Raw genomic sequence first — 22,825 nt, 5'->3', positions numbered from 1 at the left:
CTGCGTGACGGCACATCCTCATTCTCTTTATTCTTTTGCTTTCTCCCTTTGAAAAATTACTTGCTGCCCTTTTTCTACCTTCTTAAATAAAAATATTTTTAAAATACTTAAGAGCTAGAAGGAAAAATAACAACAGTGAAGCCCCTTATAATGCCTTATAATGCTTCCTTTTTGGGGCTTTGACCACGACCACAGTAAGAAATACATTTATGTCACAACCCAATACATATACACATTCCACATATGTACATTTTTAAAAATAGTATCTATCATTGGGCTACCTGGCTGGCTCAGCTGCTAGAGCATGCGACTCTTGATCTTGGGGTCGTGAGTTCAAGCCCTACGTTGGGCATAGAGATTACTTAATAAAAAAAAATTTTAATAATATGTCATTATTAAGGGGCAGTGCAGTTAATATTCTAAATTCAGTTCTATTCCGTTTATATTTTAAAAATATATCTGGGGCACATAATGTTGAGCTAAGGAAGCCTGACATACTGTATAATTCTACTAATAAGAAGGCCTAGAACAGTCACAACTAATCTACAATGACAGAGATAAAAGCAATGGGGTAGCAGCTGGGAGTGGAGTACAAGACAGTCGGCTGAGGTGCTAGAAATGTTCTATGTGTTGGTCTGCGTGGTGGTTATGCAGGTGCACAAATGTGAAATCCACTGAGCTATACAATTAGTGCTCCATGTAAGTTCTATTACAATAAAAAATAAAAAATAAAACAAAACAAAATAAACAGTAAGAAATGGGGGCTGAAACCAATTAAACTGATTTAACCAACTGATTCCGCTAACTTGGTGGTTATGCACAGTTTGAAAATAGCTCTGTCTTTAGAGCTATTTTCAAAATGTGTTTAGAGCTTTTTTCAATATTTATATTACATATAAAATATATATATATATATATATATATATATATATATATATATATATAAAACTTCTCTATATATTTTATCTCATATATACTTTAAAAACTTTCCTAGGTCCTAGGATTGAGAAATACTGAATTATTATGCTGGCCAGGCCCAGGTAGGCAGTGAGAGAAGAAAGGAGGGCACAATTCCTGTATGTCTTCATTAGGATAAAAAAAAGTATAGATTTTTAATCAATTAACATTAGATTCAAATAATACAAGTCTTCTCCTAGGTGTCCACTGTGTTCACCCAGTAAGTGTAGGAAGTTACTTTTCAAATCCTGGATTGCACTGCATATGTTAGCTACTTCATAAATAAAACAAGTTCAAACACTTTGCTTTGAGAAATTAGGAGCTCCCAAACATCCAGAAACAAAAAAGCAAATCTCAATGCAAAATATGATACACAGAAATTCACAGCACAGAAACACACACAAGCCAAAACCCTTCCCAGCTTAGTAGGAGGTTACAATGGTGGCACTAAAATTAGCTTTAATAGGCAGGTGCTAAAAAGATATTGTGGTAACAGTCAAGTCTTAAAGAAAAACAATACTCTCAAGTCCTAACCAGGGAGGGAGATTTTATATTTTAGAACAGCCATGTTGTCTTAAAGTAAAGGTCAATGCTGAATGCTAGTCTATTTATAATCGTATATAGATAAGCCATGTTTTCTATTACAGTGTTTAAGATGTGGGTGTGTAGGGTCTCTGTTACATTGTATTCACAACGAAAAAGAATAGAATGGCAATAACAGAGCAAGAATATAAATGGTCAGAGAAAACAAAGATATTTCTCTTACTTAAAAGAGAATCATTCATAGATGCATACAAGTAGACAAATACAAGGATATTCACTGTAGCATTGTTTGTAATAGAAAAAAATGGAAATAACAGAACAGCTAAAATAAAATGCTTACATGGTGCAATAAAAGGGATGAACTAGATCTATATACCAGCTTGGATGGATCTCAAACACAAGGCTGAATTAAAAAGCAAGTATAGAGTAATATGTTAGCATTTATATAACATTTTTAAACATATAAAACACAACCATATATATCATTATGATAGGTACATTGGTAAAGATATAGCGATAAAATGGAAGTAATCCCAGAAAACTCATAATAGTGACTGTCAGCAGTTGAGGTTGCGGGGGAGGAAGGCAGCGGAGGAAGGATGGTGTTTAAAAAGAACTTCAACCACAACTGATGTTTTAGTTCTTTAAAAAACATGGGAGCTAAAAGGACAATAGAGTAACAGCGCTGAATCTGGGTCGTGGGAATACGGACAGTTGTTTTTATCTTCTTTGTGCTTTTCAATAACTTTTACGTTTCTCAAAATTATTAAAAACAGATGTAGCTTTTTTTTTCCCCCACTCAGAGTGACCCAGGCGCAATTTATAAAACTCAGGCAACCCCTCTTTGGGTTAGTGGAAAGACTGCCACACACCATCCTCTTTGGAAGTGTGTCTATTGACTTGAAAAAGGGGAGTGTATATGTGAATATAGTAAGTACCATGTTAACATGGGAACCCTTGGGCCACCTGGGTGGCTCAGTCGGTTAAGCATCTCTTAGTTTCAGCTCACATCATGATCTCAGGGTCATGGGATCAAGCCCAGCGTCAGGCTCCTTGCTCAGCGTAGAGTCTACTTGAGATTCTCAGACTCTCCCTCACCCTCTGTCCTCTCCCCCTCCCCCGCTGCTTTCTCTCTCTAAAATAAATAAATAGGGGCGCATGGGTGGCTTAGTCCGTTAAGCATCTGACTCTTGATTTGGCTCAGGTCATGATCTCAGGGTCATGGGATTGAGCCCGACATTAGGCTCCTTGCTCAGCACAGAATCTGCTTGAGATCCTTTCCCTCTGCCCCTCCTCCCACTCTTCCTCTCTCTCTAAAATAAATAAATAAAATCTTTAAAAAACAAAACAAAACATGGGAATCTTTATCTGTGCATTTTTGTTATTTCTTCGATACCCGTGATTTGGTATTAAATATTATGGAGGGGCAGGAACAAGGAATAATAAAAAGAGAATAATTTATAAGGCACTTTCTGGAAAACAGACTAAAATTTGACTCAGGTCAGTATTTAACCTCACCTCATATTCAGGTCAGAAAATAGAAGCGTAACCACAACATCTTTTTAACAATTTACTAACCACAACATCTTTTTAACAATTTACTACAATGTCCCAACTTTTACATCAACATGGAGGGGACTGGAGGAGATTATGCTAAGTGAAATAAGTCAAGCAGAGAAAGTCAATTATCATATGGTTTCACTTATTTGTGGAACATAAGGAATAACATGGAGGACATTAGGAGAAGGAAGGGAAAAATGGGGAGGGGGAATTGGAGGGAGAGCTGAACCATGAGAGACTATGGACTCTGAGAAACAAACAGGGTCTTAGAGGGGAGGGGGAAGGGGGGATTGGTTAGCCCGGTGATGGGTATTAAGGAGGGCACGTACTGCATGGAGCACTGGGTGTTATACGAAAACAATGGATCGTGGATCACTACATCAAAAACTAATGACGTATTGTATGGTGACTAACATAACATGATAAAACTAAAAAAAAAAAAAAGAAGAAGATCTCACTTTTAAATTGTAAAAAAAAAAAAAAATTTACTACAATGTAACTGCTAATCATTTCAATAGATTCTATCCTGCACAGATTCAGGACATGAGAAATATTTCAATACCATTCTACAAAAAGCAGAAGACTTAGGATGATATTACCTTAGCAAGTTCAGGCAGGTAGCTGTCTAAACCGGAACCAGAACCTTCCAATTTGCTTTGTTCATCATCTGAAATGGCAAAACAGACTACCTGAGTCACTTGTAATTGAATGTATTTTATTTAAATCAGGAAGGCCATTTCTCTTTTGTACCCTTGAACGCAGTGGTTTTCAACTCTAGATGCCCATTAAAAACACCTCAGAGCTTTTTAAAAAAATACTGATGCCCAGTGTTGAGAGTCAAACATTTAATTGATATACCATGAACACTGTCTAAAAAGAACCAATATTAGTTATGAGCACCAGCCCACATGGTCACATCCATCAGACCCACTAAAAGTCAGTCCTGCCAGGTCCCACCCCAGGCCAACTGAATCAGTGTCTCTGGTGGGACAAGGAAAGAGAATTCTTTTAAAAGTTCCTGGGAACATCTAAGGTACAGCCAGGGTTGAGAATCACGTGCCTAGGGCCTTGAAATAAAACATGAATTGTCAAAAACACAGCCAAATTTTTCCCACCAAATTAATGAGGAGTCTGCCTATCTTAACTTTGTCTTTAAAATTCTAAAGGATAAGATTAATGATAATAGTAATAACTATACTTAGTATTTTAAGTGCTGACTCTATGCCAGGTACTCAAGATACATAATCTTATTAAATCCTCCCATCAACCAGCAAGTTCCATTTCATTCCCATTTCACAGATGGGTAAACCAAGGCTCAGAATATGGAAGTAGCTTGCCCAAGGTCTCAGAGCTGAAAAATGGTATTGCTGAAATTTGAACTCCGGTCTTCCTTTCTGCCCCCAAAGCTATGGTTCTTCCTATTACATGATTTCCTGATAAAAATGTTGTCAGGGTAGTAAATTCCAATGTGATAAAGCCTCTGCTGACAAGCCCTCTGTAGAGAGCTCACATCTGTCCCACTGCTCATGTACCTGTGCAATACATCCACTTTCCATGCCCTCTGACAAAATTAAAGACACCAACAAAGTATGCATGTACCTGGAGAAAGCTGGATCTACTTACCTTCATGAGAGTCTCCATTTCGCTTTTCTTGCATTGCAGCCTCAAAGTTGAGCTGGAGAATCTTATTTAGAATTGTGATCCACTCTTCCATTTCTGCTTCACTGTCTGCTGCCAAAAGGTAACTGCTTTTGTCTTGCATCTTGAGCTCAAAAGCAAACCGCCTGACTTTGTTGTTCTGAAATTGAAAAGGAGTAAAAGAGATACATTTTAAGAGAACTGGAATGGCCTTAAATTTTTTTCTCTTCATTATTTGCTGATGGGGTGCTCCCTCATTGGCATTTGGGGCAAGCTATTTAAAAATGCAAGCCCCTTTCCTGCAAACCCCCATCACTATCTACCTTCCCTGCTTTTACTGTCTCCATAATTTTCTCATTTGAGACCTTATGCATTTTACGTATCTATCTCGTTTGTTTTCTGTCTCCTCAAATGGAAGGAGAGCTCCTTAGGGCAGAGGTTTCTTCTGTTCAGTGCTACATCTGTATTTCTGGAACACTGCCTGGCATACAATAGGCTCTTGAGAAAACATTTATTTATTTATTTATTTATTTATTTATTTTTTTTTTTTTTTTAAAGATTTTATTTATTTATTTGACGAGAGAGAGAGAGAACAAGTAGGCAGAGAGGCAGGCAGAGGCAGAGGGAGAAGCAGGCTCCCCGCCGAGCAGGGAGCCCGATGTGGGGCTCGATCCCAGGACCCTGGGATCATGACCTGAGCCGAAGGCAGCGGCTTAACCGACTGAGCCACCCAGGTGCCCCGAGAAAACATTTATTGAATGCGTGAAATTTCACTGAAAATTTTCAATTCCTCCAGCTCCTTCTTTTTTTTATTTTAATGAAGTAGTGTAAGGTGTCACATTTTAAAAAGCAAACCATAAAAAAAAAAAAAAAAAACCAAACCATTATCTATCAATATATTTGACTTCCTTTTCTGGAACTTTCCCATTATTTTTGAGTCCCCAAAGGTATTTCGATACCATGTCTACAGCCTTCCCTCATGCCTCCAGTTTTTATACTTATGAAAGAATATCCAGCTCCAAGTACAAAAACAGTAGCCACATGCATTAAATGATGGAGGATGAACGTGCCCTAGATCAGGGTTTCTCAACCTTGGCACTACTGACGTTCGGGACCAATAGTTGTGGGAGCTGTCCTATGCACTGCAGAATGTTTAGCAGCGTCCCTGGCCGTACCCACGACATGCCAGGAGCATAACCCCAGGTGTAAAGACCAAACCATGTCTCCAGATAGTAACAAACCTCCCCTGGTGAGCAAAATCCCCACCCCCCCCCCCCCCCCCCCACCAAGGGACAGAACTAGAAAGAAGTTTGGCTCTAAGGACTGTAGCATTAGATCCCTTGCATGCACAGACTGAGGACAACCTGTAGGGGGCAGAGTAGCCCTGGCCCACTAGATGCTAGCTGGTTAGCAGCAGGCCCCAGGGCTCCTCAGCGTAGGTGGCAGGGACGGGCTGACCCTCCCCAAGGCGTCTGTGTTCCTTGAAGCGTGCTTCTCAGACACACACAGGATGATGCCACACCAAGCAAGGCCAACAAACTCCCATGCACAGACTGCCCGCTGTAGGCACCTCCCTTCACCTCAGGGCAAGAATCAGACAGGAATCAAAAGGCTGGCTATGAAATGTGTTTTCTGTCCCACTCACAACTGTGAAAATAACAAGTTAAAAGTCGGGGAGACATTAGGCCTTGGTTCTGCGTTGTTTTTCTTTCTCAGCCTCAGCGTTCTGATCTGAAAATAAGTGTAATCAACTTCAAGGTCCGAAAATGCTTTTAGGCCTAAAGATTCTACACTGGATTTCTTTCAGGTCTATTTAAAAATTCCAGTTTATGCATTTCTTTGAACCCATAGCATTAATCAACTACTTTTTTGTTGTTGTTACAATGTCCAGAAACAATTTTAAAACACACACACACACACACACACACACACAACTGTTGGCACTTAGCTTACAAACAAATCTGGTAAAAACAAATTACTTAACATTTTTGAAGCCTTGGTTACAATTCATTAAATGCTAAAAAACATCGGCCACATGGACAAAAAGAATACGAAGGAAGAGATGTCCCCTGAAGTCAGAAGCTAAAGTTAGGAAGGCCACTGCAGAGACGGAGCTGGATGCATAAATCACCTAAACGCTGTGACACCGGTGACCAAACTCTCTTGTTTTGCTTTAAACTTCTTTTAAAAGTCAGTGCCAGAAGATTTAACTGAAAAGTAACTTAAAAGGTCTCTCAACTCAAGAATACAAATGAAATTCCTACTTGGAAATCCCACGCAAGAAGTCAATTCACTGTCGTTGACAATTCACTCTGGTAGTGCCTACTTTACACTGTGAATAAACTATTCTGATACAGTCTGGTTTCCACCACGGCTGCTTTCAGCTGAGGGGGAGTTCCTGGCCGAGGGTCACCCACGGGCCAATTAGCTGTTGATGCAAAGATAATTTTCAGTGAATGGTATTTGGTGCTATCGTCTTGATCTATGGCCCAAATATACTTCTGTGTATTCCATCATTTTGAGGGGGGATATCCTGAGTAGTGTCTTGGGTTTTTTGTTTTTAAATTGGTTTCCAATAATTAAAAACACCAAGATTTAAGTAAAAAATTATATTTCTGCATTTCTTGGGGGGAAATAAAAAAACAGATCATCCGGAACTGCCTTGAGCTGGTAGTTCTGTCCAGCAGCATCAGCCACAGCTGAGAGGCGCTGGCCCCATAAGACAGGACCATTTGTGCTCCTGTTTGTCATAGTTCTCACCATTCCCTCTTACTCTACACTCAGGCCTCTTCTTTTACTTAATTTTCCTGCTTGGCTCCTGCAGACATCTGAGTCTGGACCCCCAACTTCTATTGCTGGCCTGATGAAGTAACAGAGTCTGGATTTACTCTCCCATCATAACTACTAGGAAACGGAACAAAATCGATGAAACAACTGTTTTCAGATATTTGACAACAGGTAGGGCAGGCCTGGGACCCTGATGGACGGGAAATAAATGAGGTGAGCCCTAGCAGCAACTCAGCACTCTGCTGGAGGTGGTATCCGGGTTGTGGCCCAGAAAGGGGAACCCGGACAGAGTCCTGCAGTCTCCCTGAGTTAATGAGACTGACCAGAGTTCAGGAAGACCAAGGTGGCTACAAAATACAGGACACAGTTTCCAGAATGAGAGCTCTCCCAGAGTTCGCAGCACGTAAGACAAGAGATCCAAATTTAGAAGCAGTGGGAGTCACGCATTCATTACATGTACATTTTCCATTTGTATGTTATGCCTTAACAAAAAAAATTTACCAAAAAAATCAAAATGAAGACAAACTAACCTAAATTTCAGGTCACTAGAGGTAAAGAGAAGATGGAGAAGAACAGAGAATAAGAATAACATCAGACGCCCAAAAGAACACGAGCATCCAGAAGAAAATGGAGTGTCTTCAAATTCTAAGGTAAATTTCACCTTGGATTTCTACATACAGCCAAACTATCAATCAAATGTGAATGCAAAACCAAAAGTATTTGCAGGTAAGTTAATGCTCAAGAAATTAACCACTCAGACATGATTTCTCAGGAAGCTACTTGGAGGATGTGCTCCTCCAAAACAAGGAAGTAAAGCAAGATTGAAGAAGACACAGGATCTTGGAAACAGGGAATCCAATGCAGGGAGGAAGGCAAAGAGTTTTCAGAATGACAGCTATCCAGAGGCCAAGAAAGCAATTAGTCTAGGTTAGAGCAGGAGGGAGGGCTGCAGAAGCTAAAATCCCACCTTCCATCATATAATGTCCACAACTGACAAATAAAAAGCAGCAGACATGCCTTATCCAGCATTATGAAGGCACATCCCCAGAAAGAAGAGTGAAAAAAGTTGAAAGTGATCATTTCAGGGGAGTGAGGAGTGGGTGAGGTGGAGGTATTGTAAGCAGGAACGTGCATGCAATGTTACCTTTCTGCACTGTTTGACCCAGATGAATGTATTACTGGGATAAAAATGCAATTTAATTTTACACATGTGAGTACATAAACAAGTACACACACCTGAAAGTCAAACCAAACAGCTGTGTCTCCAACCTCAATCACACTGGCCCCACAAAACAACCTTTCTTGTAGAACCGAGCTTCAGGCCAATGTCATCAGCCAACACTGAGTCATTTTTAGGAAGAATTCTCTGATAATGGTGACTGCATCTATTGTGAGGAGTTGTCAAGGAGATTGTTCATTAAGCGCACAGTGCCCTCTGTATGAGGGCCCCCATGAGAAATGCCTGAATGATCTTCATTCTGAGATGACTCGGACAGCTTCTGACTAATTGGATTGTTTGCATCCGTGTGCACTGTGCTACTGAATGGGTCTCCCAGCTAGAAAGCATAGAGCCCAGTTTGCTACCCACCCACAGCAGGTGTCTTTAACACCTCTGCTTTTTTCTTAGCTAATTCCTCTTCATCTCCTCCCTACCCCGACTCCTTGTTCACCTTCCTGCTTTCAAACTCACTTTAAATTCATGCGATCCTGTGTTTTATGGATCCCTGTACGTTACTGCCTTACAACTTCCTGGAAAGTGGCAGGGGAGTGGGTGGATGGATGGGCAGTTCGGGAAACTGGCAACTTGCTTTCAAAGACAATTCTGTGAAGGTATGGAAGAACCTACATCAAACTGGTAACAGCATCTCTCTGGGAAAGGGAGAGATGGGGATCGAGAGGGACCTCCAGTTTATCTGTACAGTATCATTTTTTTAAATATATAAGTATGTTATAATATGAGTAAATTATGCATGATTAAAAATAATTTTTAAGAATGACTCTACAACTGGGGTGCCTGAATGGCTCAGTTGGTTAAGTGTCTGCCTTCAGCTCAGGTCATGATCCCAGGGTCCTGGGATCAAGTCCCGCATCAGGGAGCCTGCTTCTCCCTCTCCCTCTGCGCTTCCCCCACTCATGCTCACTCTCTCTCTCTCTTTCATAAATAAATAAAATCTTAAAAAAAAAAAAATAACTATACAACTGCAATAGCATATGATAACAAAAATATCCAATATTGGCTGAATTCTTACCATCGGCTAGCACGGTTCTAAGCTCTTTACATACATTAATTAATCCTCTCAGTAACCATATTTGACAATTATCCCAATTTAACAAATGAGGAAACTGAGGCACAGAGAGGATCAATGATGTCTCCAAGGTTACACAGCTGGTAAGTGGTAGAGCAGGGATTTGAACTCAGTCTGGATCTGAAACCCAGTCTTTTGACTACCCTGCTATTGGTACTATGATCGTAGTGAGAGGCTAAGAACTGTTCTGGATATTTCCAAATTAATTCACCTAGTCCTCTCAATGTACCCTATTAAGGAAACATGATCATTACGCACGTTCTGCATATGAAGGAACTTTTGTTAACAGCCTATTCAAGGTTACACAGCTGTAAAGCGGCTGAGCCATTATCTTAGACACAGGAACTCGCATGCCAGGGCACTAGGCCTACTACAACAGAACCCTACCGGCTTCATGGGCCAGCTTCCATCGTGATGAAAAACAAGCCTTTACTCACCTGACAATCAGCTATTCTATTTCCACCCCCAATACTGCCACTTTGGGAAGTGTTTGCTTAAATCTGCTCATTCCAGATGGCACTCTTAACAGATAAGAAAACTCGATGATAGAACTCTATTCATCTTTACCTGAACCACGCCCATACAGGAATCCAGAAATATCGATCCTTTGGGTTCTTTGGAGATCTTTTCATCTTTATAAAAATTCAAATTGTAGGATCCGTCACCAAGTTGAAGCAGGTGGAAAAACCGTCTTTTAAATGACTGAGAGAAGAATACATACACAGCTATTGTTTCAAAATGAAGAGAGTCACAATGTCTATCGATAACTCACAGCTGTATACACATGTAAAAACCACTTCTATTCTCTCCAAAACAAACCCAATTCTGGCCAACGCCCCAGGTAATGGTGAGTTAAGACTCTCCACCACATTTTAATATTATTTCAGTGCATTTAAATTCTTAGGCAGTGGTTCACTTAACATGCATGGGTCATTTTTCTCACCCACAGAATTTGATATTTTTACATAACCACCCAAAAGCAGTGCAATGAGTTCCAATTTGGGATGCAGTACAGAAGGATGGAAACTTTCTCAAATCCCCAGGGTTTCTTGCTCACACAGAACAGGAACTTTTCTCTGCCTCGTGACACTGAATGATTTTCCAGCCTCAGGATTATGATGGTCAGCATTTCCCTTGAACTCTTCTTTATCTCCCTGTCCATCCTACCTCCCTTCCATTATTTCTCTCCTCTTTATTATTTATCCTGGTCTTTCTCTGGTCCTCCTCCTCTCCTGAATGGCTTTTTATACTAGCTTTGCTCTTCTCTTTGCAATCCCCTTCCAATCTAACAGTTTTCCCTTTGGTTCTCAAGTTTTGCCTTTCTTGACTTTGTCACAGTAGACCTCCCCAAAGTGCTCAGATTTACCCCCTGGGTGATGTGCTTGGAGGTGCCACTGTTGCAGTGGATCCAGGGAAGAAAGCCCACATTGGCGACTGCACCAGCACACCAGCCCAATGATGGTCTCGTCATGCTAGTGGTCGGAGGGTGAAGCAGGGAAAGTGGGTGCAAGTGGGACAGTACCAATGGGGGTCTATCACCAGGGAGGCATCTTACTAACCAGACAGTGTCACTTTTGTCAGGAAGAACAGCATACCCATTCATTTTGAGCATTATTCCCAAGACCTATAGCAGAAAGGGTTTAATGAGAGGGGAATGCAGGGAGATGGGCCACCTTACCCTCATGGTCACGCTTATCGCACTGTTCATGTTGCCTTTGTACAGCCACCCGTGCTTGGTGATCCCGCCCTTCTGAGAGCCGAGGGAGGCAGCATCCTAGGAGAGAAGGCAAACCACAATCGAGCTCTTGCTACTACTAATCTTACTTGCTGTGAGTTTGGCCAAAGGGAAAATCATTCCATCGGTGCCAGGTTGCCCCATCCTGCCCCTTCCCTGGAGTCACCATCTGCCACAAGTCACTTTAGAGTCTGCTTGGCAGTAAAAGAGAGGGAGAAGCCTAAGTTCCTGGAAAAGCTCTAGCCCATTAAAAGGCAAAGCTAGCTCCAGTCCAAATTTTTAAGTGTTTAATGAGCCACAGAAAGTACATACCATACTTGACCGCTCAGGTTGTAAGGTCGCGCCTGGTTTCATGAAAAATGTTTTCAAATTATACTCCCCTATAACTGGAGGACGAAAGCAAATTCCTGGAAAACTTCCCAGAGGCTCAGTTCAGGGGAAGGTGAATGAAGAAAGGAAGGAAATAGGAGGCAACAGAGAAAGGAGGGATGAAAGAAATGGATGGGGCAACAGCATGGAAGGAAAGACAGATAAGAAGACACAGGGATAGCGGTACAGGAGGGGAGTCAGGAAAGTGCAGGGACACGGCTAGAAAAACAAAGAAACTCGCTGGAGCAGGTTCTGACTCCAGCTGTGGGCGCCAGGGTAGCGAGGCGAGCAGGGGGCAGCCAGCTGCTGCTAAAAATACGTTAGGCACGCACTCGTGCATCAGACAGACAGACAGATGACATGTGAACACACACACATACACAGTGTGGCCAGGCTGCCACACGCTGACCCAGGGCCCTCCGCGCTCTCTCTCGTGTGGCTCCCTTGCAGCCTCCTCGCCTTTCTAAGGCAGTGTCCGCTGGACACTTCAGTGCACTCAGTGGCAAGAAAGGGCCACACAGAGTCCCGTTACCCGGCTCACACCTCCGAAGACTAGTCTCTAGTAGTGATCTTTATTGCTGCAATCAAGTAGACAATTGCAGAAAGACCCATCTTATGTTCTGTTTTAGACCATATCAATATTAATATCGGTGGTTTAATGTTCTTATTATTAGCAATAAGAAATAACTTACCTATCTAGGATTTTACAGTTTGTTGTGTGCCCTTACGTGCATTATTTCAATGGGTTCTCCTCTTACTACTAATCAGCACCAAGTTTTTTTTAATATCTTTTCATTTGGATGACCACTTACTCTTCCCAGAATTATTTTAAAAGTGGTTTCTAAAATAATTTGCTGCCATGGACATTTTAATATTCTTGAATGGCCAGTGTTATGGCTTAGCTGACAATCAATCAATCAATCAATCAGGACACCTGCCCCACCCAACTCACAATGAGGCATCTCATGGGGAGAATGAGAAATGGAGAAACAGGTTGCACTGACTTTTTTTTTTTTAAGATTTTATTTATTTATTTGAGAGAGAGAGAATGAGAGACAGAGAGCATGAGAGGGAGGAGGGTCAGAGGGAGAAGCAGACTCCCCGCCGAGCAGGGAGCCCGATGCGGGACTCGATCCTGGAACTGCAGGATCATGACCTGAGCCAAAGGCAGTTGCCTAACCAACTGAGCCACTCAGGAGCTCTGCACTGACTTTTTATTAGGTTTCCCTCACTCAGTCATCTTAATGCCCAATTCTCTCTATGCACTTCTCCAAGAGTAGGGGGAGTGGGCTTGTTTAAAGAAAAGACAGGAAAAGAAAAGCTTCTTGGTACCATATACTTCACTCAAAGCCATTACTGAAGAAAGAGCCATTTAAAGCCTACTGGTGGCCAGTTTGTTTCAAGATATCCTGTTGAAAAACAACCTAAACTTAAGGTCTAAGTAATCTTGATATTTTTTAACAACGTAGCCAAATCTTATCCAGGCCTTTGAAAATGATCTCAGAACAAATAAACAAGACAGGAAGAACTTGTACCGCTGAACAGTCAGGTTGAAAGGGAGACCTTATTTCAGTCAATCCGACAATACATTTTAAAAAAATTCTTCCCGTTTCAAGAAACATTCCAATTCCTCTTTTGGCTAAATGCTGGTAATTTTCCAACAATCTTGCAATCTGTAAACTAAATCAATTTTTAAATCTGCAAGCAATTGCCTACCTCGTCTTTGTCAACCTCCTCATCAACTTCATAGACGTGAACTGGAAGTTTATCCAACTTGGCCACTTTGCTTTAAAGAGAAGAAAGAAATCTGTTTTATAATCTATGCATTTCTTCCTCCATCAGAGGAACCAACATTTAACAAATCCAAAGCTGGTCCACTCAGCTGAAGAATAAAAACAATCGGCACTACTGCTTTGCAAAGTGGGTGATTCCAGAGTTAGAGAGCCCCCAAAAGCCATGTAGAAAAGCTGGCATAGATATATTTAAAATGGGAAAGCGTAGGGGCGCCTGAGTGGTTCCATCGGTTGAGTGTCCGACTCTTGATCTCAGCTCAGGTCTTAATCTCGGGGTCATGAGTTCAAGCCCCACCACGTTGGGCTCCGTGGAGGCTACTTTAAAAAAAAAAAAGGGAAAGTGTATTAATAAACAAAAACTTGGTAGAATAACTTTTAAAGATTTATTTTATTTATTTGAGAGAAAGAGAGAGCGAGCACAAGCGGGGGGAGGGGCAGAGGGAGAATCTCAAGCAGACTCTGTGCTGAGCGCCGGGCCCGACTTGGGGCTTGATCTCACAACCCTGAGATCATGACCTGAGCCAAAATCAAGAGTCAGACGCTTAACTGATTGAGCCACCCAGGCGCCTCAGTAGAATAACTTTTAAAATGAAGTTTATAAGAGAAAATGGAAAATGGGATCATGGCCTTTAGAGTGGGAGGCACGGTCTTGATGATGACAGTGTTAACAAAAGCACAGTAACAGCAGCCTGCACTTATTAAACAGTATGTTCTAAGCACTGGGCTTCACATACATTATCTCCTTCAGTCCTTTAGATGGTGGGGGCTGGTGTCAAGACCATTTAATAGGTGAGGAAACTGAGGCTCACAGAGGGGAGAGTGAGCAGAGGATACAGGCAGAGTATAGAATTTATGTTAGAATCCTCCCTCTCTTTCTTACCACACAACTGGAAAATTATTAATGCCAAAGGTGAAATCGACCAGTGGTAAAGGTATCTCATCCAGTAAGTTCACTATATCTCATAGTCTGTTCTATGATAACCAGGAGAATAGTATGAACCAGACTATCAGTGAAGATAGGTTAATACAATCAAATGGAAAGACCTTAAAAATCCCCAAATAAGTACTGGGTAAATATAGAACTAAGGAGCATACCCATCTGGAGAAGATAATGCTGGAAGGGAGTGTTTTAAGCTGAGGTTCAAAAAGAGTCAATCGGGAAGTTGGCTGAACACTCTGAAGGAGTGGCTGAACCACACAAATAGGAAAAACAAACAGCAAAGTTCACTGAGAATAGTTTCAATGGTTCAAACTCATAGATGCCCCAAACACAGAGGAAAAATATATCAATAGGGTCTCCATTATAGGTAAAATTTTCATTGGTGATGGTTACTTTTAAAATACAACCCATCATTATTTGATTTTGATTTCGATTTTCATAATCAGCTATACTAAATTTACCAACTGCATCATTTCAGGATGTACCATTTGGTAACTTAACCTCTCACCTGGTCCACTTTATTGACCACTAATCAATCTAAACACACTTGTTTTTGGTGTATTCCAGAACGCATTAATACTTTAAAGAAGGTAAAGAAAACAGTCGGGAAATGTGTGCTCTTTGATTTACTTTTTTTTTCTTTTTTAAGATTTTATTTATTTATTTGACAGAGAGAGCAAGAGAGCACAAGCAGGAGGAGCAGTAGAAGGAGAGGGAGAAGCAGGCTTTGCGCTGAGCAGGGAGCCCGACGCGGGGCTCAATCCCAGCACCCTGGGATCATGACCTGAGCCAAAGGCAGACGATCAACCATCTGAGCCACCCAGGCGCCCCTGATTTACTTTTTTTTAACATAAAATTTATTCACTATAAAATGCTTTTTATGTCTCTTCAAAATATTCTTTCAAAGATAAAACACACTGTAGCATTTATGTTTTGTCTTCTACTTCTCACTGAAGGTACTTTACCGGTTGTGTTTTATCAGTGGTATCCTGAAAAGAACCACTGGCCATAACTAAACCATCCATGTGTTTTTTACCATTTACCAATCCGCGAGTGCTAGGTTTGAGTCCTACTTTCAAATACCCCGGAAATAAAAGCTATTCCATATACATATAAACCATCTAGGAATATTTTCTCCAATTACTCTGATTGCATATGAAGTTACATACCTCCCTAAGCATTTCAAGTGCAAAAAACTGTTGCCCATGTGTATGACCCCACCTTGTGGGGTCTGACCATTTACTCACTTTGGAAGCTGTCGAAACTCTCCCGAGTAATCTTCAAATTTATAGTTCACAAGATGCCAGTCAGAGTTATAGGTTTTGATGCACTATGGGGGGACAGATTAAAAAAAAAAAAAAGTGTAAGAGGAAAAGAAAAAAGATATGTGATGGCTTTTGGAGGACGTTTGGGAAGGTTTATGAATGCACACCCACACAAACATCAAAAAAAAATTCTTTCACCTCAACCCTCTTGTGCCTGAAATTCCACCATCAGAGGTTCCTGTAAAGCTTAAAAATCACTAAAACACTACCCTTGGGAACAGGGTCACTTTAAGTTACCATCATTCATGATCAGAGAGATTTTGCAAGGGGACAAACTTCACCTCAGTTGCCGCATTTACATAACAAACAATGTACTGCTTCTGACTTCAGACCCTTTCAGGATGTTTAGTAATGTTACAACTAGCTCTGTTATTAAGTATAATAGAAATCTGCCCTCGGTTTTTCCTTCTATTTATAAGGGCCAGAGTGAGGTTATTAGGAGAAAAGATTCAGATTCCAGTTCACAATGGCACCGTGACGTCACCTTGCGTGCACACATATGTGTGAACCAAAGTAGGGAGCTTTACCTTCTACCATGACACTAACCTACACACTGGTGTGGGGGCCAGGGCAGGCTGCCCCAAAATGTACAACAATGGCATATTGCTTATTTTGAACTGAAGCTTCTTGGGAGTCAACCTGCTCAAAGGACATTGAGACCCTCCTCTGTCCCCGTGAAAGCCAGAAACAAATCTCCCATATGAAAATTACTCTCCTGTACTAAGAAGTAAAAAAATCCTTATCACCAGAGGTAGAGACTTTAAAGTTGAGAAAGCTACAGAATTAAACCTCATTATTTTTTTCTCATCTACTACCTCAGCCTAAATTCTGCTTAGAATTCCTTACTAATTAAAGCTCCCAAACATCTGTCTTCTTTATCCTGTCAATTCCTCATAGATCTATTGTCTTTTTGTCTAAAATGTGTAAAAACTACCTGCCTTGGTCATTTCTTGGGGTTTCAGTTTCATTATTGGACCTCCATGTGCACATAATAAAATTTTGGTTTTTTCCCTCCTGTTAATGTTTCTCATATCAAGTTAATTCCTACATCAGCTAGAAGAAACCCTCAGAGGAAAAAAGTAAGTTTCTACATCCCCTACATTGCATTAAACTACCTTACTACCCAACAGACTCAACGGACCAGCATGGTGTCTTTCACTCATCTATCCAGGATGATCCACTGAATAGTGCGTTGACTCTAAAGATTGTAAGACCGCATCCACCAGAACTTCAAATATGAATGAGTCAAAATCAATAGGGGAAGCGTGCGATTAAGTTACCATCAGCTAAATTGATTTTCTGTGTAGTCAGCTCTTGGCTACGCATATGTAAACTTCAGTGTGGAAAAAAAACATTGAATGAGTAAGTAAAATGAGTGCCTTACCTAGTTGACTTGACTCTGGCTGTAATCAACATGATGATCAAAGTGTCGGTTCTGCTTACTTCACTTCATCATTTAGAAGGCCAGCCTTACGTTTCACAGCTTATGCCTGAAGGCCTTCTGAAGCAAACTCCCCTCCACACCAAAGTCCCTAAAATAACTACAGCAATGCCCAGTGCCTCTCTCGTGCCAGACTATGCTAAGCACTCTACAGGCAAGCTCGTGAAGGGCAGGCAGTGTAAGATTTTTATGTTATCATTCTGAAAGCAGAGAAGGGTTAGGAACAGAGTCGGATGGGGGAGCGGAACAATTTTTCAATCATCTCTTTGCCAAGGAGTGACGAAGGTTTTTAAATACTATTTTATTCTTATAAATGCTTCTCAAAAGTATTTTCAAAGCATTTTCACATTGAGAACATCAGACATCCACACTCAAAGTCACATTCCAAACCAAGTGTGATTTCAGAATTACCTGTAGGTTTGGGTTTTCCCGCTATTCTCTCTAGATCCATTAGCACGGCCAAGTCAGCTCTGACCAGGTGTGATACAGGCTTGTGCACGCGCTCCTATTCTCTATTCAGCTTTTTGAACAAGCGCAGCAACTAAAATCATACCACCAAAGTCTCTGGCAGGACATTAAACCTACTCTGAAATATGACATGTAACTGCCCACCTAAAAAATAAATAAATAAGCAGACACTTGTATACAATCGGTGCATTTATGAATGCAACACCTGAGTGCCCAGATTTTTAATATCTTAGATAACATGGGTAAGATAATTACCATGTTTAAATATCTTACGTCATAAGAAACTATAAAAACCCAGTTAAGCAGGTTAGATAGCCAGAGAGTCATTCATTTAATAAGCCCTTGTTGACAATGCACACAGCAGATACCAGCTAAATTCTAAGGCTGAAGCACAGAATAAGGTAAGCAGCCCCGCCCCTCCGGGGATGTAGAAAGTCTAGAAGATGAGGGGTTACATCAGAAATCAGCATCCAGAGAACTGTAACTCTAGAAAGACAGGGATCCAACTGGCTGATTCCATGACTGACCTTTCCAACTTGTGAAATTCAATAATATTTTGAAGTTAATACTGAAAGGTTTTTGCAGTTGTTTTAAAAAGAAAGCCATTAAGTCATTCTCGGCTGGACCAGAGGATGGAGAGGAAGTGCTGTTTCACTCCACCCTAGTGGCAGGGTCCCAAGAGGCCTTAGCTCTGTTGGCTGCAGCAGGATAGCTCGAAGCTGTTATTGCTCAGCCTGTGGTGACTGAAGAACTGAATGGAGAGCTGTCCCTCCAAAATCCTATTTATTAAGCAATTGGGAGAACTGAATTAGTAATCAATATTGCTCCATGTTTTAAAATAGGGGGTCAACAAAACTCTTTCTGCAGAAGGCCAGATAATATTTTCAGCTTTGAGGATCACATGGTTGCTGCCACAAACACTCAACTCTGAGTTATAATGTGAAAGTAGTCATGTTAACGGAGGGGTGTGGCTACAATAAAACTTTATTTACAAAAACAGGCTGCAGGCCAGACGTTGCCTGTGGGTCCGGCACAGTTTGTCCACATCCTGCTTTAAAATAAACACTTAAGACTATATAAACATATCTGGCTCTATTTGTCCGGAATTAATTTTACTAATATAGTAGCAAAGAAAGTAAGACAAGAAGTTCTTTTCAGAGGATGAGAGATCATTACTTTTACAATTTTAAATACATATTTAATTTTTCGGAAATCTCAATGGAATTAATATTGTGACTATGATCTTGTCACTTTAATTGCTCTTCACTTTTAAAAGCATAACTTCCTTGTGGTGGGCAAACTTATTGATGGGCATATGTATCATCCAAAAATCAATGAGAAAAATAGGGATAAAAATCCATTATTTTTAAATGAAGGAGCACTTCAAGAAACAAAATTAAAAGACCTAATTAGTTCATGTTATCTAAAAGCACCTGGAAGAAGAAACAAACGCCCCAAGGGCGGGGGTGGGGGGGGAAGCAGTCTAAATGCAGTAATTTCTCTTTCCTCCATAACAAGATAATCATTATTTGTATGTTCAAACAAGAGTGGTAAGAATCGTACATTGATCAGAGATAGAGTCGGGCTCCGCTCATTATCATCTGGCACTTCATGAACATTGAACTAGTCTTGAAAATAAGTTACAAGTATAAACATATAAATGAAGTAAATGAATACATAAATGTGTGTGCTGAGTCTCAGCTGAAAATAATCTCAATAACAAATCCTCTGCCAAAGATTTCCAGTGAGTTCATAAGAGTTACTCCTTATACCTCTAAGTTCTGCAGAATTCATGTTTTAAACAGCCGTCAGAAACGACCCCTGTTGACATTTCTGTCCAAGCTTCAGGCTCTGAAAATCCTATTCTATTCTCCTATTTTAACTTCCACTACAAAAATGTAATTACATCTCTGACACTTGCTTGAAAATATCATTGAAATTTAAAGAAGGGGGAGCGTTAGCAAAAAGTGGCTTTAAAATAAGGTATAAATTGATGTAGAAAAAACACATTACCTCCGTGACAAATAAGCTCTGCGCTTCCTCTTGCGCGTCTGCAGGAACCGTGGAGCACATATACCGACCCTGTCGCCGCAGAGTGGCGGTCTGTGGAGGAAAGTGCGGGCACAGGGTTTGGTTACTCCAAGATGGAAAGATGCCAGCCAGCGTCGGGGTGCAGCGGGGCCCCACAGGGACACAGTCACTCTAGTCTCTGCCAGCCCCATGCTTCTTCCTCCTTGGGTCACGCACAACAGACCCCTTTGGGCACCAGAAAGTTCAAAGTTGTGTGTGGGGCAATGGCTCCCCCTTCTTTCTGGGTCAGGGGCCCCATGACCCCTCCAGGGACCCCTTTTGCTCCCCCCACCCCCAGGCAGGGTAGGGGCCCCTTTCAGAATCCCTAACACTCCACAACCCCAAGTGCTTGATCTAGTCCCACTACGTTGCCTTTTACTTGTCTTAACCGCCTTTTTCTAGTGTAAAACAGACATATCATGAAATTTACCATTTTAACCTTTTTTTTTTAAGTTTTTTTTTTTTTTTAAGTAAACTCTACACCCAACATGGGCTCGAACTCACGACCCTGAGATCAAGAGTCAGGAGCTCCACCAACTGAGTCAGCCAGGCGCCCCATTTTAACCATGTTTAAGTGTAGAGTTCAGTGGTATTGAGTACATTCACACTGCTGTGCAACCCTCATCACATCTATGTCTTCTTTTCCAGTTTTATTGAGAAATAATTGACATACATCGCTGTGTAAGCTTAAGGCATACAGCAGGATGGTTTGCTTTACATCTATTGTGAAATAAGCACCATGATAGGTTCAGCTAACATCCATTTTCTCACAATAAAAAGAAAAGGGAAAGGGAAAAAGAATTTTCTCCTTGTGATCCTTGAAATCTCCTAGGATTTACTCTCTTAAGAACTTTCCCATATATCATTCATATTCATGGTAGTCGCCATGTGGTACATCACACCCCTAGTGCTTATTTATCTTATAACTGGAAGTTTGAACCTTTTGACCCCCTTTCTCTAATTCTTCTTCCCCCTACCCTCCACCTCTGGTTACCACAAGTCCGATCTCTTTTTCTATGACTTTTGTCTTGTTTCATTTTATTCCACATATAAGTGAGATCACACAGTATTTTGTCCTTCTCTGTCCAACTTTTTTCACTTAGCAAAATGCCGGCAAGGTCCATCATGTTGTTGCAAATAGTAGGATTTCCTCATTTCTTATGGCTTAATATTATTCTGTTGTAAATATATACCAGAACTTCTTTATCCATTCATCTATCAATGGACACTTAAGTTGTTTCCATGTCTTGGCTACTGTAAATAATGTTGCTATAAACACTGGGGTGCGGATATCTTTTTGAATTAATGTTTTCATTTCCTTTGGATAGGTTCCTAGAAGTGGGATTATTGGGGGTCATATGGTAGCTCTACTTTTAATTTTTTGAGGATCCCCCATACTGTTTTCCATAGTGACCGCACTAAATTACAATTCTACCAACAAGGCACAACAGTTCCCTTTTCTCCACATCCATGCCAGCATCTGTTACCTCTTGTCTTTTTTTTTTTCTTTCTTAATGTGTTATACCAATAGCTTTATTTATTTATTTCTGTTATCTCTTATCTTTTGGATGACAGCCATTCTAGCAGAAACAAGTGATATGTTATTGTGATTCTAATTTGCATTTCCCTAATGATTAGTGATGTTGAACATCTTTTTATGAACTACTCACTTTTTTTATACCTTCTTTGGAAAAAGGTCTATTCAGGTCCTTTGTCCTTTTCAATGTGGGTTATTTGTTTTTTTGTTATTGAGTTGCGTGAGTTCTTCATATATTTTGGATATTCGTTTCCCATTCAATAGGTTGTCTCTTCTTTACTTTATTGATGGTTTCTTTTGCTTTGCAGAAGCTTTTGAGTTTGGTGTGGTCACACTTGTTTACTTTTTATTTTGTTGCTTTTTAAGTTATCGTACCCCCTCCCCCCAAAATCATTACCAAGACCCATGTTAAAGAGCTTTATTCCAATGTTTTCTTCTGGGAGTTTCGTGATTTCAGGTCTTTCATATAAGTCTTTGATCCATTTTGAGTTCATTTTCATGAGTAGTTTAAGACATGGGTCCAGTTTCATCCTTTCACATGGGAACAGCCAATTATCCCAAAACCATTTATTGTCTCTTCTCCATTCAGTATTCTTGGCTCCCTTGTCAAATATTAGTTGACTGTATACGCTTGGGTTTATTCTGGGCTCTCGATTCTGTTCCATTGGCCTACGTGTCTGTTTTTATGCTGGTACCATACTATTTTGATGACTACAGCTTTGTAAGTAGAGCTTGAAACAGGGTGTGTGATGCCTTCTGCTTTGTTCTTCTTTCTCAGGATTTCTTTGGCTACTTGGGGTCTTTTGTTTTTTTTTGTTTGTTTGTTTGTTTGTTTGTTTTATTTATTTATTTGACAGAGAGAGACACAGCGAGAGAGGGAACACAAGCAGGGGGAGTGGGAGAGGGAGAAGCAGGCTTCCTGCGGAGCAGGGAGCCCGATGCGGGGCTCGATCCCAGGACGCTGGGATCGTGACCTGAGCCGAAGGCAGCCGCTTAACGACTGAGCCACCCAGGCGCCCCTACTTGGGGTCTTTTGTGATTCCATATAAGTTTTAGGAGTGTTTTTTCTACTTCACATTCACTGCCACATCCCCGGTGCCTAACAGCAGGGTAACCAGACAAGCAGAAGGTGCTCAATCAATAGTTGTTGAATAGATCTATGAATTGTGAATGCTACCATCCCTCCTAAACATTAGAACTGTTCTCGTGTTTAAGGAGGATTAATGCTTATTTTAAATAATAAAATGCCTCATGACTTTAGGCAGTAGCACATCCACCCTAATTAACGTCATTTGGAAGGTACTGTTTTTGTCAAAATGAGGAAATGGGACCTCAGGCTTCAGAAAGCAATGTTCT

At 40.8% G+C, this 22,825-nt stretch overlaps 1 protein-coding gene across 20 annotated transcripts in view; it reads right to left on the bottom strand.

The window, feature by feature from the left end:
- DOCK9 (dedicator of cytokinesis 9) overlaps positions 1-22,825 on the bottom strand; it is a 283,110-nt gene that overhangs the window by 117,599 nt on the left and 142,686 nt on the right. For all 20 annotated transcript variants that reach the window (XM_032402708.1, XM_032402715.1, XM_032402713.1 and 17 more), the window contains exons 3-9: positions 19,876-19,965; positions 15,876-15,958; positions 13,612-13,681; positions 11,470-11,565; positions 10,359-10,493; positions 4,684-4,858; positions 3,660-3,727 (exon numbers count right to left, since the gene is read on the bottom strand). In XM_032402708.1, the coding sequence (XP_032258599.1) occupies positions 3,660-3,727; positions 4,684-4,858; positions 10,359-10,493; positions 11,470-11,565; positions 13,612-13,681; positions 15,876-15,958; positions 19,876-19,965 (717 nt within the window). The remainder of the gene's footprint in view (positions 1-3,659; positions 3,728-4,683; positions 4,859-10,358; positions 10,494-11,469; positions 11,566-13,611; positions 13,682-15,875; positions 15,959-19,875; positions 19,966-22,825) is intronic.

The sequence above is a fragment of the Phoca vitulina genome, unplaced genomic scaffold (genome assembly GCF_004348235.1).
Source record: "Phoca vitulina isolate PV1807 unplaced genomic scaffold, GSC_HSeal_1.0 scaffold5, whole genome shotgun sequence".
In the NCBI taxonomy this organism is placed as follows: Eukaryota; Metazoa; Chordata; class Mammalia; order Carnivora; family Phocidae; genus Phoca; species Phoca vitulina.
Note: the sequence above shows the minus strand (reverse complement) of the source record. Positions and strands in the feature narration are given on the sequence as shown.